At 44.3% G+C, this 17,228-nt stretch overlaps 1 protein-coding gene across 3 annotated transcripts in view; it reads right to left on the bottom strand.

Moving 5' to 3' along the window:
- The window catches only part of BCL2 (BCL2 apoptosis regulator), a 158,073-nt gene that overhangs the window by 126,806 nt on the left and 14,039 nt on the right, over nucleotides 1-17,228 (bottom strand). Inside the window, exon 2 of one of the 3 annotated variants that reach the window (XM_058676786.1) lies at nucleotides 14,261-16,045. The exons of the other annotated variants lie outside the window; for them this stretch is intronic. Coding sequence (XP_058532769.1) covers nucleotides 16,040-16,045 — 6 coding nt within the window. The 3' untranslated portion in view covers nucleotides 14,261-16,039. Of the gene's footprint in view, nucleotides 1-14,260; nucleotides 16,046-17,228 lie in introns of those variants that run through there. 3 annotated transcript variants of the gene reach the window in all.

The following is a 17,228-nucleotide window of genomic DNA, read 5'->3' as shown; positions in this document are numbered from 1 at the left end:
AACCTAGAAGCTGAACTGCACCAAAAGTGGACAGACCCTTCTGGAAGGTCATGCACTTGGCTGTGTCCTAGGTTCATGTGCTTCAAGGCAAGGGGCAGGTGCACATGTATCAGCTTCTGCAATATGCTAAGTGGCTTCCAGCAAAGCAGCACAAACTTGTAAACAAGTTCATTAACTTGAAATTTTCAATAGATTTTGAAAAGGTACCTTCAAATCCTTAACTCAAGATCATAGGACTTCAAGTAGAGAACTCTGTGCCACACTGATAGTTGTAGCATCATTTTTGCAAATGGCATGGGGGCCTCCTGGCATTTCTGTTGCCATTTATTTCAGCAGAAAAAGAGAGCAGAGAATTGAAACCATTGATTTCAACTTAAAGCCCAAGGTCAGGCTCAAGCAACCCTGGCTCCAAGCTAGGAGAATCCTGGAAGGCTAAAGGATCCGGCTCCCACCAGGCTTCCATCCAGCAAGTGTAGAAGCCAGGAAAAAAAAAAGGGTGGGGGGTGTGGAGGGAGGCATGGAAGGCTTCAGACTTGTGGCTGGCAATGGGTTGAGAATATCCCTGGGAGGATTTCCCAGTGGTCAGAGCAGAGGGCTGCCCAGCTCACCTGCAGCTGTGCCAGAGTTGGACTGACTTACAGCAGCTGGAGGGAAGGGTATTGGAACAAGGATTTTTTTTTAATGGAAAATAAAAATCAGTGTCTGATCTTTTCGCACACCCAGTCCTCTCCTGGCAGGGACTGTGTGGCTGCTGTTCCCTGCTGAAGACCATGGCTCTGTGGGAAGAGGCATGCCAGTGGGACTCTTTCTTTGCTGCCTCTGTCTGACCTCTGGCACTGAGCTCATGGGTAGAAGGGATCCTTGGGATTTCCCTCCATCTGCCCAAGGGGACCAGATCTGTAGAAGGAGGCAGCTGCAGACAGTAAACCCACCCCCCCACGATCTTGTGAAAGGGGAACATATGCAAATACAAGATGGGTGACTGCTAGGAGGTGCTAGATGGGAGGCACGTTCTAGAGGCTTGTGTGGGCCACAGATTGCACATATGTCAGCCATGTGGTTCTTGCACAAGAACGGAATCCGAGGCTCGGGTTTCACAAACAGGCCCCTCTCCTCTCACCTCTGAGAGTGCTCCAGCAGAGATGAGTATGTGAAGGCGGCCCAGGTTGATGCGCAGGGCAGACATGTTTATGTGTTGGAGGGATATGCTCTACATCTTAGCACGAGCATGGAAGGTACTGTTAGTGCATTCCTTTCAACCTGACCTACTGAGTACGTCTGTGTTCTGTACTTCTGCTAGCAGCTTCTCTGACAGCTCACCAAGTCTTTGACGGTGCTAAGAGGCAAGGTTTAGTGTGCCAAGCTCCTCGCCTCCAGGGGGGCACTCTGGCACTAACGGCCTGCTAGGCTTTCAATGTCCTTATATCTTTCCAGTGCGTCTGAACCATCTCCTAACCCTGTACACCTAGAAGGGTCATGTGTGAGCTTTGCCCAGGTGACAGCATTTGGAAACAGACCGATGGACTCACACCTGCAGGAAATCCGGAAGAGTAAAACCTGTACCATTGTCAGCACGCTATTGGAGGATATAAAAGCAAGAGATATAAAATGTCTTAAAATGTTCCCTTTCCTATCCTCACACTTGCTGCGATTATTTTGGAATTTATTGAATCTCATCAGATAAAGAATTGCACAACTCTTCCACAGGTTAGGGCAGGGAGAGAATATGAATATTTATGATTAAAAACTTACCTTCTGTGTTTACATTAAAAATCAAAAGGATACAAAGCAGCAGCGAATTCTGATGATGAGGAGATGGGAGAGTTCCAGGAAGGACATGAACACAGCTGGAGCATGAGATGGGGGGGAGTGTCAAGGACAGAGCATGTCAGCAGGAGCTAATGGCAAGCGGGATTGAAGTCAGATCTGAGGACCAGCCCACTGCATAGCAGGACTTAGGGGAGTCTTCGAGTGAGGGGCAAGATGTAAGAAGAGGGGTGGGGGCAGCACAGAAAGTTGGGGAAGGAGTCAACATTTCCTTAGATCACAGAGCCTGCCCAGCAGGGTTCCAGCCAGCCATCTCCTAATGTCTTCCCGACAAGCCAACCACGAAGCCCAAGGCATGATCCCCACCATGGGGGCTTGGTCTGTGGACTCCCTCTTAATAGCAAGCCATTCAAAGGACACCCCCTACATCGCAGGTCTCCATCCCAGGTTTCCTGAGGCCACAGAGGAAGGATGCCTGGCACATTCCACAGCAAGGTTTCCCTTGGGCTTCTTCTGCAGAACTCCGCCCTTCCCCACTCCCTCCTCTGGCTTTCTGCTATGGTCCCAGTTCCCAGATCTTTCCACTGCTCCATCTCCTGCTCTCCTTCACACTTCCTGCACCTTTTTTCTTTCCAGTAGCTCCAGGTCACCATGTCCTCCTCAGAGTCTCCCCTAGTAGCAGGCCAAGTTGTCTTCCTCAGGAACCTCCTGAGAAAAGTGTTAGAATGGGTTCTGCCCTGGACTTCATTGTCTTGCCCAGATATACACCAACAAGGAAGCTGAGGCTCACAGAAACTAGATGTTGTCTCCAGGTCTGTGGCAGACATGCATTTGGCCTGATGCAGAGGATGGACAGGCTTGGGACAGGTGCTTAAGGAGAGGACCACAAACTGTGACATCTGGGAAAATGCCGAAGTGCAGAGACAGAGAACAGATCAGCAGTAGCTGGTGTAAAAGGCAGGGGAGGGTGCCAATGCAAAGGGGCAGCCCAGGGGTTTTTGGGGGGCTGAGGGGCCTGATCTGCGTCCCGATCACAGTGATGATTTTAACACGCATCTACCAAAACTCACGGACTGTACACAGAAACAAAATTATAGTACAGGTTAATTTTAGGAAACTAATTTTGAAACGTGACAGAAAAGGTGCCTTTGGCACAGCAGTTCAGATGGGACCTATGATGGCTGCATGTCCGATCAGAATGCCTTGGCTCAAGTCCCAGTTCCGCTTCCTCCGCTGGCTTCCAGCTCCCTGCTAATGTGTACTGGGAGGTAGCAGGTGATCTGCAAGTCCTTGTAAGAAATGAGACAGCAACAGGTTAGTTAGTAACAGTTAACTAGCCTGGGGATTGGCTGACATCTTACTTTCAAAACTGACATCTCAGCCAGCCAATCAAAAAGTTTCCTAGTAAGCAGGCTAGAAACCAGCCAATGCCTCCCTGCTCGAGGAACCGCTCTGAGGGTCTCGTACTCTCTATCCTTTTGTGATCAATAAACCATTTTTCCTCATACCTTCTTGTCCCTGTCCTTCATTCTTCAACAGCATGAACAAAGAATCCAACTGGATACTGACACCAGAATTCTCAAATCATTTTGGTCCCTCCCATCTACTTGGGAGAGTTAGACTGAGTTCTGGGCTCTGGCTGGTACAGGCACCTGGGGGAGTGAACCAGGGCATGGAAGAGGCCTGACTTCCTGTCTGTTAGTCAAACAAAAATCACAATCAAATAAGTAAAAACAAAACAAAAACCAGGGAGCCCTGCTGAGTGACAGAAGAATACGTAGTAAGAAAAGAGACACTTGGATAAGAGAGCGGCTGAAATTGAGGTAGGAGACATTTCAAAATACAGACTCAAATACGTGGGGAATGAGGCTGAAGAATGTGAGGCCCCCATTTCTTAGTCATCCCTGACAGCTCCAACTCACAGAGGGGGAGACTGAGTTGGAAACTTCTAAGGGCTTGGAGCTAACCAGATAGAACAAATACTGAAGCACAAGCTTGTGGAGGAAGCTGATGAGTTCACTTTGGGATATTTTGTATTTGGAACATTTATGGCACCAAGATTTCCTTTTTTAGTTTTCAGGAATTTGAAAACAAAATTGTTGGGTTTTGGCACTGAAAGCAGTATCTTCCCACAAATATCATTTCACTGCTGCTACAACAAAAAAGCACTGTGACTATGGGTTCCCACATGAAGATGGCACACTGAATTATTTTGAGTGGTTGCTGTTTTGTGAGTATTATTTTTTTCTCATTCAAAAAGCACAATGACAGACATGCTGATCTAAGATTGTTGGTACATTCTTTATCAATGCACTGTCATCAACATTGCTGTATTTTCAGGACTCTGCACAGCAAAGATTTTTTTTTCCTTATCAATAACAATACAATCCAAAGTTTGGAAAACAGCTGTTTGCCTTTCTTACTGATGTCTAATTATAATTCACTGTTGCCTTGTTTGGGGAGTTTTATATGATAGCATGTAGCCAAACAACCAAGGAAGATGAGCCCTGATCTGCTACTAGTCAACAGGCAGCATGCTCCTTGGAGGTTCTATGCTGCACACAGGGATGAAACCAAGGATACTCTTGCCAATGTTTCCACACTTCTAATTCTGCAGCCCAGGGATGTGGGGGGGAGTGTACTCAGCACCGTCACAGCCACTGGGCTATGTGACCAACTTTGAAGAATCAGGACCTTCAACTTGAAAACTTCCAAGGGCGCATAATGTTCTTGGCAGCAAAGTGTAATCACAAAATAACTAAAGCTAATACTTTAAAAATAACTGTTTGCTGTTTAAGAGCTGCATGGGCTGAATCTTAGTGAGGAGCTGGAGTGGCTGCTTCATGAGGCTGAGATCTTTTGCTCATGGATATTTCCATGTGCTTAGCACAGGGCCTGGCACGTGACAGCCTCAAAATGCAATTGCTGAATGAATAAATGAAATCAGGAGAAAAGTAAAGAAACAGACCTAGACTGTGAGATGGCAAAGTCACCATACATCATTCATTCATTCAGTGACTGAGTGTTTGCCACTGTGAGATATTTCTAGGCACTATGGTAGAAACACAAAAGCAAGAGACATGACCCTGGACCCCGATATGCTTATGTTACCTAGTGGATGGAGAATTCTGAACAGCTTGCTAGGACTCAGAGGGCTCTGGAATATAAAGATAGCAAGAAAATGATCTCCGGAGTAAAGAAGAGAGGCGGGGTTCAAGCAATAGCTGTTTTGCTAAGGAGTAACACAAAGCATGCTACAGGGGCTGAAATGAAGACCAGTAGGCTCAATTACATTGCCCAGAAGGGAGAGCCATTTTTGTTCATTTGTTTGCATGTTTGTTTAATTGAGGAAGGGATTTAAGGCAAATCTGTTGGAAACTGTCAGATAAACTGGAATGAAGAGCAACTGAAGCAGGTTGGTGAAGCCAGGCAGCCAACAGTCACGACGGTTGCAGGCGGGGATGCAGAAGGTCACTGGCAAGAGGGTCAAGGGATGAAGAAGGAATGAGTCAAGGCGAATGCTATTAGACTCCACATCCTGACTCAACAAGAACACGGAAATGAGGAAAATTTGGTTCCCTCAGAACATTTTTTTTCACAGCAGAGGAGAATTCCTAAAACCGGGGTTTCACTTGAGATAATGAAAACGCCTCCACACCTCACTCAGCCATCATTCCTGATGAGCCCAGGGGTCAGCTCCACGGTGGGAACCCCTCCTGCCACCGTGAGTGTGCTCTGGCTTCGCACAGACCTCCTTTCATAGACAGAGTCCCATGCTTCTCAGCAGGAAAAAACAACCAGGGGCTTAAAGAAGAGAAAGGCAACGGAAAAGAGTAGCCTAATTCATTTCATCTGCGCCCACCACAGATGCAAAAACAAGTGAAGATAGGAGCACTGTGTGGGAGGAATGCTTCTTTCCTACTCCTACCCTCATCCCACCGGCTATTCCTCGGGTCATCATCAACACGTTTCAAAAGCTCTTAAGACAGTAGTCTAGAAGCTCCACAGCTGAGCACCCCTCCCCCACAGAAAGCTCTCCACCTTTGCATGGAACAAAAGCCTGACTTCGACTCGGCACCCACAGCTGTTTTCCACGAAGAGAAAGAACACAGCCAGCCCAAGCGGCTCTTTGAAGGTGCGCCATCCTTTTCCTGTGGCCTAATTTAGCTGCAGATTGAAAAGTGCAAAAAAAGCAAAATGTGGATAAGGTTTTCACAACAGTTACTTAACAAGACGAAGCTAACTTCCTTCCAATATCAAATTCTTGAGGCATGCATGCTTGGTTTTCATTATTCTGCATTAGTTGAAAGAATCTCTAAATTGTTTTCACGATGGATTATTATTTTGACTGGGAAGATGGCTATATAGAACTACATATTTCAAAAGTTATCATTGTTCTTACCAAAGATTCATGAAACTTTATTCTTGGGAACATTATCTGGTTGAGTAACTATGTCACCTCACTCCTTATGCCCTTCATGAAGTCATCATGAATGCTGGAAATCAGTACAATACTCACCAAATGTCACCTGATCCACAGCCCCACAAGGGGGATCATGCAGAGAAAGTTGAACCAAGATGGCCTGCACTCCCTTGGAGCTGGCAATGTAAACCAAGTGTAGTCCCAATTCATAGAAGAGCACACCAGAGTACAGAGTGAAAGTAAATAGCCTTGAATGAGTCAGTTCAGTTGGATCTGTTTTTGTTACACTAGCAAATAATATGAAACAAGGCCACAGAGTTACTCACAGGAGTCCTTTTTCTTTCCAATAAAATAGAAAAAAAAAAAAATCCCTGAAAGAACTTTTAAGATGCATTATTTTCTCACATCACAAAGGTGAAAGACCACCTTACTCAAAGATGCAGGGAAAGGAACTTGCATCTCTTTTTCCTGTTCTTAGAATCCAAAAGAAAGACATGATTGCCTAGAAGATGGCTTAGGGAAGTAGAAGAATCTGATGGGAAGGAACTTTAATGAACTCAAGAGGGCTAGGAAGCACTCTACAGCTGTGCTGAGCCACAGAAAAGGAAAGGCAACCAGCAATATGGATGGGCAATGAAGAGTCTGCAGATAACTTGATAGATCCAATAGTGAACAACTTAATAGATCCAATAGACTGCTTCTAGTGAATATGTGTCTATGTTTCTAACAATGGAAATCTACAAAAAAAAAACTGATTTTCACAAAAACACTGGAAGAACTCATCCAAAACTCTCCTCCCCCCAAATTATGCCCAATTCATAGAAAAGTTATATTCTTAGCATTATTATACACACCAGCTTGCCTACAACCATCCTATTTAGTCTGATTCCCAGTAGAATAATATAAGCTAAATCTTTTGGTCATCATAGATAAGAAAGAATGGGCAATATAGTAGAGTAAGTTGGACATCAAAACAAAATACTGATATAAAGTCTTTCCTTCTGAATTGTCACATACTTCATGAATATTCCCAACTTTATGTATTGTACTTACACATAAAATGCCCGGTTGGAAATTGCTTTCTGATAACAAACAGTGGGACTTGCACACAGAGAAGGAGGGATTAGTGTGTGATAGCAACTGGGTGTTGAGTAAAGGGACAGAAAATGAGATGGTCTTTGACAAAAAGCAACAAGTTTTTTTCATCCATGACTCAAATGCATGGTGATGTAGACCTGCCGGCCAGGCACGCCTTTTCACTGTCTCAGGATCACCCTCCCTACCCCAAGGCGGTAGGCAGGCTGGCATCATGCAAGTAGGCTTAATGACATAAAAATCAAAAGATCTCTCCAGTCTGGCTGCCATGCCCAGGGTGAAGTTCTCTCTGATCCCTTGAATATTTTCAACCAAAACATACGCAAACCTTGAACAGCAGAAGTGCTTGTACTTCTCTTTTTTGGGGGGCTGTGAAGGAGGGTGGGGTGTTGCACAGAATAACAGTTTTCAGCTCAGGAAAATCCCCAATACCAAAACCAACACCTGCACTGTTATTCGCCTCCCAATCACATTCAAGAATCACCAACAGTTTTTTAGGAACATCCTCCCCAGGCTCGTGGAGATGACAAGAACCGTAAAGACGAAAGCGTGTCAGGTGGCTTCCACCCAGGATTGGGCTGTGAAGGGAGTGCATTCCTGGAAGAGGGACTGCAGGCTCCTAGGAAAGCAGCATCACAAAGCACCACAGGGCTGCAAGAGCTCCACAACTGGGAGTGTCTATGAGAATGTGTGCGCAGAAACTGGGGAATGTAAGTAATGAGAAGGGCACTTCAGAAAGTCGATGGAAAATGGAATTAGAAGGTAAGTTTATTCTGGTGCAAAAAGAAGCTTGAAACTTAAGCAATATTTTTCCTAAAACACACTTACCAAGCACTTTTTGAAGTATCTTCATTACAGAAACACTACAACCAGCTTTCCCTGGACATGCAGACTAATGCAAAAGAAAACAGAATCCAACTGCATCTGGTAGCCTGCAAAGTCCCATGCAGAAGGGAAAGGAGGAGCTCAAAATGGGCAATGCCTCGGAGACCATGTGAACGTACGAAGGCACACACCCTCATCTTGCTTGTGACCTTTTACAGGTCCTGATTCCAAAAGAGGTCACAGCTAACTCTTTCTGAGGAACTACCAGTCAGACACCTATGCTTTCCCCCCTGCTCAAATCTGGCAGCTCCTTCTTCATGTGATGTGATGTGCTGTGGTTAGAGCTGGCAGAGCAGACGTCTGTCATTCGGGAAACATGAAGAGAATAATTCAACGCCTTTTTTTTTGTGATCACAGAGAATGCAATTAATACTTTGGCTGCCTTGGTATGTAGACCAAACCTTCTGCCACAGTGTTTTGTGGTGCTGTCGTCTAGGGCATTTCTGCCAATCTTCATTCCAACAGAAACCATGCCAGGCTTCTCAGTGCTAAGCAAAGTATAATGAGGCGGAAGAGGTGCCTGAGCCCTCCGTGAGGGAATGTGCTCCTGGGATGGCTCTTCATGAAACACAAAGCCACCCTGAGACCCAAGGGCTTTTGTCTGCCTTCAATAATGGAAAGTAATTAAAATACAGTCTTTAAAAAGAAAGAGTAGTTAAATCCAGGGCCCAGAAGCTTTATAATTCATAGAAAGTATAAGGCAGAGAAAATAGCTGCAGACAGAGAATAAGCAATGATTTACTCAAGCATGTGAACAATGTGGAACCTGAGTGATAGGAGACCCTAAAGATACACACTAAGAAATAATCATGGACCCGGCGTGATAGCATAGAGGTTAAAATCCTCACCTTGAATGTGCTGGGATCCCATATGGGCGCCGGTTCTAACCCCGGTAACCCTGTTTCCCACCCAGCTCCCTGCCTGTGGCCTGGGAAAGCAGTCAAGGACATCCCAAAGCCTTGGGACCCTGCACCCACATGGGAGACCTGGAAGAGGTTCCTGGTTCCTGGCTTCGGATTGACTCTGCTCCACCCGTTGCGGCCACTTGGGCAATGTACCATCGGACGGGAGATCTTTTTGTCTCTCCTACTCTCTGTATGTCTGCCTTTCCGATAGAAATAAAGACATCTTAAAAAAACAAAAAAGAAATAATCGTAACTCCCAGAAAGCACTGGCATTAGGAAAACAGAACCAAGAAAGACAAGTAAGTGCCAACTTTTTAAGGTATCATACTAGACATTTGTGGGTTTTGGCAACAGCCAAAAGTAATTCCAGATCAAAAAGTAATTCCAGACCAAAAGTAATTCCAGACCACACCTGTGTCTCAGTTTGGGCCAAGTGAATGGTCCAGGCTAGTGATCTCACTGTCCACAGATGTCCCCAAGCATGTTAGACAATACTGAGAATCAAAGCCTCTAAGCTGATAACTTATCCACATGATCCTCACAGATTCACTGGCCTTGAAAATTCAGTCACAAAAAGTTAATAGAGACCCTCTGACTCGATTTCCTCATAGCAGAAGAAGGAGCAGATACTCAGAAGCGTATGCGACGTGTCCAGAAAGCAACCAAGCTTATCAACCACTACCCAGATCTCATCCACCAAATCTACCTCCCATTCTTGGTCTTCATGGATTCCCCGGATTCTCCAGAACTGCACTTCTTCTCTTTTCTGCTACCCCCCGAAAAGGGCACTCCATAGATTTGATCACTTACCCCCTGGGTCCAGCTGTCTGCCTATCCTTCCATCTCATTCATGACTGACACTCAATGGCAGCAGGGCTTTCAAACAGGTAGGATCCACTCACCTTGCTTCAAGATGCTGGGATTTGACATGACAGCTGATTTCCAACAGAAGAAGACACTCCTTTGCTGTGAGGACACACCTACCACCCTGGCCTTGCCTTTGTCCTGATGGGCTTCAACATCCAACAGCCTCTTGAGGATGAACATGAGCTATAACCCTTGATTCATGTGTTAGTTTGCTTCAGAGCATGTTTGCGTGAATTTAGAAATGTTATGTACACACAAATGCATTTAAATAACCATGTTCTATTTGGTATAGAAATATAATTAAGTATTTTGGTAGGTAATTTTAAATATATTGCTAACAGGCACTGGCACAGACGTCAAAGGCGTAAGTTCTATTCCCAACCCAGCTGTAACTCTACAGCCTGACCCTTCTTGTATTTTACTACATGTACCTGTGAAAGTATGGTGAGCCCCTTCCCTTTCCTGCCTTCAGGGACATGACTTCGAAAAGAGTTACACAAAGTGACACACAATAGCTTGAATTGTATGTCACTGTGAAACAGGAAGAGTTCATTTTACTCTCCTCTAGTATAATATCCAGATACATGAATAACGGGTGACCACTTATGCAACGGTCAGCTGCCTAGACCAATGTTGTGCAATAGACATAAATGTGAACCACAGAAGGAGTCTGAAACTTTTTCTTAAAACCAACACATTCAAAATATTACCATTTCAACACATTACCTAAAAATTACTGATGAGTTTTTTTTCTCAACCACATACTGCACACACTGATCCATCTCAGTGGGGATGAGGCACACTTCACGTGCCCAGCAGCCACAGTTCGCCAGCGGCTGTCACACAGAGCACTGCATAACTGTATTTTGGACATTGTTATGGCTTCATATTTTGATGGCGCTTAGCATCTTTTGTCAATGCCTTGCAGCCAACAAGTGAATGTCCGGGCAATCAGTGAACATCTAATAACACAGGAGTCACATAAGAATCTCAAGTAGAAGCGGGGGAAAAGTAAAAGACTTTGAAAAAGCATCTGTATGTGTTGACCTTTTCCTGTTCCCAAAACACACAGGATTTGGCCTGCAGAGACTGGCAAATGGTAAATCTGTCTGGTATGAAATTCCAGGCGTGGTGTCTGGCTGGGGAGAACCATTCCCTCCTCAACAGTCCTAAGTCCACTCCACTACAGCAAGAGGCCACCTCAAGGATACTGCTGAAAACAGATGAGAAGTGTCCCAGGGCTCCGTATTACTGCAAAGCTATTTGCATTCTGTTAGGCAAATTTGCATAAGACTGGAGCCAAGCAAGCTTGGCTGGATTTCCAGGCAGTACTCTTTCTCCACACTGCTCTGACCACCACTATTTACCACCATTTGCCAGGGGGTGGAGCAGGACAGACCCCCCCCAATTAGAATCAACATAAAAATGGAATTTTTTCCCTGTAATGACAAGGAACTTGGTGTCCTCTGGGGCTAAGGAGAGCGGGAACTCTGAGACATAATCTGGCTGCTGCATCCTCTGTTTGACCTGACTTTGACCTGTGGCATGAAAACACAGCTTCAGTCAGCTGTAACGATCCATGATGCACCTGAACGTGAGGAGCTCAGATTCTTGCTGGTGGGCCACCTGGGAAGCCAAGCTCATTCTAGAAAGCTGTGAGATTCCATTCCTAGAGCAATGCTGACCCTAAAGAAATCTTTCTCTTTTTAACCAAGTACTCTCAGGATCAATCCAAGTCAGAGGCAAGCACCTGCCTCCAAAGGCACTCACTGTCTCTCCTCCTTTGGACCAAGGCATGAGCGAGTCACGTGATCCATCAAGTCCAGCCTGCAGAGAGCAACCAACAACCCAAGCTGCACAAAGGAGAAGGCCAAGTGTGAAGGGAAACAATTGTATCCTAGTTTGTAAAGTTATTTTTATCTCACCCCATTTCTTTCTAGGAGTAGTCCTAGAGAAATTCCATTGTCATTACCAAACTGGTTTCTGATGCCAGGGAACAGGCCTTGGTGCTGTTATCGCTGTCATTGTTATTTCAACTAAGGCCATCTCCAATGGTGTGTCTGCATGAGATAAATGGCTTCCTATACAGACTTCTCTGCATCCTGCCACTGCAATGTTTGGCCTGAGTCATCACTTTTGGAGCCTTGATGTAAACAACTTCCTGAAACTCCAAACACAGAGGGGCAGTGCAACAGCTGCTGTCAGAATCTCCACGACTACCTGGGTTCAAATCTCAGCTTAGCCAAGGAAGGAACTGCAGTTAATAACTTCCCAAGACTCATCTTCAAGACAAGGAGCAAGTCAGCACAGACTCTCCCAGACTGCTGTGAAGATGGAATGCATTAGTACAGACAGAATGCTCAGAAAATGGCTCGGGGTGCACATAACAGCACATCCCAAGTGCAGCGGGGCATCCCACGTGTTAGTACTGCTGGTAATGTCTACACAGCCAGCCAGGCAGATTCGGTTGGTCAACATTTACTGTGTGAGCCTGCCTTGTACTAAGCACTGAGTGGTCAATAATAACCAAAGCACTTCTTTCCCAACATCTACGCAAGACCCTGTGGGTCTGACTTCAGACATGTATTTTAAGACTATCCTGTCCTCACGTCAGCCTGGTATAGCAGTGTAGCATATTCATATGGACATCAGCCCAAACTGCCCCTGCTCTACTCACCCACATAGTGCTGCCAGCATGATTTTTCTCAATAGCAACAATCTGGTCATATCACTCAGCTATCCTGGCTGAAGTCCAAGGTGAGCACACACAACCTTGGTGAGTCAGCCTCAACTATCACCCTAACTCCATTTCCTTCTATCCCACCCCCCACAGCCTCTACATTCCACCTGCTCTCCCCTTTTCGCCATTCCCAAAATGAAGCCATGAGGCAGAGGCTCAGAGATCAGACACAGCACAGTGGCCCAGCTATTCTAAATATGTAAACAACTTATGCAGAAAGAGCACCATCTAGATCCATTTATACAGAAAAAAAAAAAAAATCCCTCAGAATTAGCAACATGCATACCCTTCTGGGTCAAGGTCCTGAGAAGAAAGGAATATCGTCCTAATGTGTAAGCAGGAGCCATTTAGGGGCTCCAGACTTTGCACCAACTGAGTCCTTTTCACTGCTGTTGCGGGGTTCCACTTGTTCATTACATTCTAGAATGAATCATTTCACATTAGTGAATTTTTCAGATGACTGAAGACTAAACTTTTAAAAAATCCTAACCATTTGGAATGAAGCTATTTCTATAACTGATTACCCACTCTCCCTTAACTCTTCAAGTGTTCTTCTGGAAAATAACTCAGCAATATCACTGGGGATAACTAGGGCCATCCTGGGCTACCACCCAGCAAGGAAACCTCAAGGACTGCGTGATTATCATTACTGTCTGTCCACACACAAGAGCCTTGACAGCCATGTGCTTTTAGTTCCAGAGCTGGCTTTACTGGTGTTTTTTTATATTACTCCCTGCCATTAAACTCTAAAATAATTGTAAAGCCTTCACTACCTAATTTAATGTTTCTGTAGGTTGAAAGAAGAAATGATGATCTTGTGATAAGATGTATTTTCTTTTAAAAAGATTTACTTATTTATTTGAAAGGGAGAGAGAGAGAGAGAATGGTATCCTCCTCCTGTTGGTTTACTCTCCATGACTACAAAGGCTGAGGCTTGGCCAGGCCAAAGCAATGAAGCTGGAGTCAGGAAGCTTCTTCCAGGTCTGCCACATGGGGGAAAGAGCCCAACTCTCTGGACCATTCTCAGCTGCTTTTGCAGGCACATTAGCAAGGAGTGGGATCAGAAGCGGAGCAGTCAGAATACAAATCAAGTACCCATATGGGATACTGCCATCACAGGTATGACCTTAACCCATGGGGTTTGCTGGTCCCAAAATCTATTTCTTTAGAAGAGCAAATTGGATAGAACACTATTCAGACTTGAAAGGGAATGGCATTTTGACACATGCCACACGTGGCTGAACTCAGACAGTATCACAACCCCCCAATAAGTTGGGGGTTGGTGTGGTAGCTCAACAAGCTAATCCTTTACCTAAAGTACCAGCATCCCATATGGGCAATTCCTGGCTACTCCACTTCTGATCCAGCTCCCTGCTTGTGACCTGTGAAGGTACTGGAAGATGTTCCAGCTCTTGGGCACCTGCATCCACGTGGCAGACCTGGAGGAGGCTCCTGGCTCCCAGCTTCAGATTGGCTCAGTTCTGGGCATTACAGCAATTTGGGGAGTCAATATGCAGATGGAAGATCTCTCTCTCTTTCTCTCTGTAAACCTACCTTTCAAATAAAATGAATAAATATTAAAAAATAAGTTGAACAGTAAAAACCAAACATTGTACAATTCCACTTGTATGATACTTAGAAGTAGCAAATTCAGAGAGAAGAGAGTTTCCTGTGGGCTGAGGAAAGAAGGAATCTCATGAGGTACTGACTTACAGTTACAGAAGATGACACAGTTCTGGAAAAGCATGGTGACAATGGCTGTACAACAACATCAATGGAATCAATGCCACCAAACTGTGTAAAAACAGCTGCAATGGAAATTTTATTGTATGTTATGCATATTTCACTATACACTGAATACAGGTTATTCAAACAAACTGGTTAAGAATGACAGCCAACCTCTCACGAGTAATGGGTGTGAGCTTGGTGACACTCTTTAGCAGAAAAAAAAAAGGCTGAAATTACGTCCTAGTTCTTAGATGTGTTTAGGGTCATCTTCATGAAACAGAGATCTCAGAAGCTGTTACTCTGCAGCCCTAAAGGTCTTTTACCCACAAATCACATTATCAGTAACCAGTAGGTGTGTCTTACGTCTCATCATGTATAATCCCAAAGGGAATCCAGGTCCATGGAGGGCAGGGCTTTCTCTCTGTTATGCTGGAAACCAGGGATTTCATCCTGAGCAAGGAATCCCAATCTGCTCTCCCCTAGAACTGAATTCAATCTCTCCAACACTCAGAGAGCTGCTTAAAGAATGAAGATTCTGATGATCTCAATCCACTAATGCTGTAACAGTCGGTCGCAGCCATTGAGAGCTTTAAGCTGTTGAGTTATAGACAATAAATCAGACACGTAAGACCACTTTGGATCAGTATTTTTAAAGCCATTTGGTCCAGAGAAGACAGAGGAAGCGTTTGCTGAGTTATTCAGCTCAACTCACCCAGAGCCCTAGGTTTGGGGAGCCCCGTGTTGAACTCTCTCGCTTAATGAAAGTTCACTGCAGTCTCTTTGCCTGAATAATAATTTCCCTTCCGTTTTTGCTTCCTTACGAAACACCATGAAGTTCCACTTTAAAAAGGCATCACATGCTGTGCCTGGATAGGCATTTAATTTTTTTATTAACATATGCTTTATTAAAGAAACCACTTAAAATATTAGCTGTTTCCCTTCTGGATTTGCGTTGCATTCTGTGCAGGCACTTAAAGTCAGTTAAGCAATCCACATGTGTTTAATAACCCACAGATACATAAATTAGTGAACAAGAGGAGAGAAAGATCGGTTTCACAATGAAGTGGTCAAAGTTTCCTATCTTGTCAGAATTCAGAGTCTAGGTTTCTTTTTAAAAATTAGTTTCCTGGCCCATGGTGAAACTCCTTGAGCCCAGCAAACCAATGCAAAAGCATCCTGTTCCAATGTTACGGCAATGCTGTGCTGTCCCAGGCCAAATATATCCAAATCCAACCAAGAGGAATGGAAATAACTCCCCGGATGCACGTGGCTGTTAAAGGTGGGTTTGTTTATGAGTGGAATAAAATTTATAGCTAAATATAAAAACAGAAACATCGTCATCTTGTAAACTTAAGCAACATGTCATTCCACCTCTGGACGCTGGAAAAAAACACTCAAGTCATGCCTGAAATAGGAACAGCCGAGTGATGAGGCTCACACCAGAGGTAAAACCACAGACTTTTCCCACCTTTTTATTAAAGCTTTAGGCAGCTTACAATTTGACAATGAGGTCATTCGCTGGAGCCAGGGGAGCTTTGTGGATGTGTTGTTCCTGCACACTTACACCCCTGGAGGAACTTGCGAATCAGGTGTCCAATCTTGGTATGAACCACTGATGACTATTTATTCTCATGACTTTGGGGATCAAAGCGGAGAGACACAGAAAAAAACAAAACACTTGATTAAAAGTTTTAACTCTAGCATGCTTACTGCTAAAAAGAAACAAAAATTCCAGTTTTTTAAGCTATGAAGGGTCTTGAAAAAAAATGATGTTCTAAGAAAGGACTGCACCTCCCAGTTATTAAAATAAAGAGTACTAACTGATTTCACATACAAATTTACTGTGGAAATTCACTGTGAAATTTCACTTGAAATTTACTATGATCACTTGAACTCTCTAAATAAAGGATCTTGATTTTTTCCTCTTTCTAGGCAAAGTTACTTGAGTTTGCAGAACCAGTTTCCTCACCTGTACATTTACTTCCTACCCTGGGAGGGAGGTTGCAGAGGTTAAATGATGTCCTATCTGTGAAAATGCTGAATTCTAGAGTCTGGCATACATGCAGCTCAATGAAAGCCCATTTCCTTCCTTCCTTACTTCTGGTGACTGAAGCCAGTGGTCAATGTTGTAATCAGAAGGATTTAGTAAGCAAGGCAGAAATAATTTAGCCTCAAACAGTAAAAGTCTCTAATTTGATCCCAGGGATAGGAGCTCATTTTAAACCGCCATAAGGGTATTATACTGCATTGTATATTATATACTCATCAACATATGAATGTTAAGGTAGAACACCATTTTCAACTCTTGATGGAAGAAAAAGGCACATTAAATCTCTTCTGTAAACTGCAATTCTGCTAGAAGAATTCAAAAGACTAATCTGTCAGTTTGCATGGTCCCATCATCACCCCTTTCAAGCAGCATTACTCTTTTTGTTTTTTTTAACTCTGTAGCCCTTAACATTATTGACCCACTTACTGTCCTGACTTGCCCATATCACTGAATACATGGGAGAAATGAGGGACAGGCCTTGACTATAATGTTTTCTGTTACAGTTTCAACTCCCTGCAATGCTGTTCAGCACACAAGTACAGTCTTTATAAATGATTTTTCAAATGCAGTTAAACTAACATGGCCTTTAACACTGTGGAAACCCTGATAAGTGTTCCACCATTTAAAAAATGAATAAATGAGGCCAGTACAATGGGTCAACTGGCTAATACTTCACCTCCAAGCACTTGGATCCCAATGGGCACCATTTCTTGTCCTGGCAGCTCCACTTTCCATCCAGTTCTCTGCTTATGGCCTGGGAAAGCAACG

This window comes from Ochotona princeps, chromosome 18 (genome assembly GCF_030435755.1).
Source record: "Ochotona princeps isolate mOchPri1 chromosome 18, mOchPri1.hap1, whole genome shotgun sequence".
Classification (NCBI taxonomy): domain Eukaryota; kingdom Metazoa; phylum Chordata; class Mammalia; order Lagomorpha; family Ochotonidae; genus Ochotona; species Ochotona princeps.
Note: the sequence above shows the minus strand (reverse complement) of the source record. Positions and strands in the feature narration are given on the sequence as shown.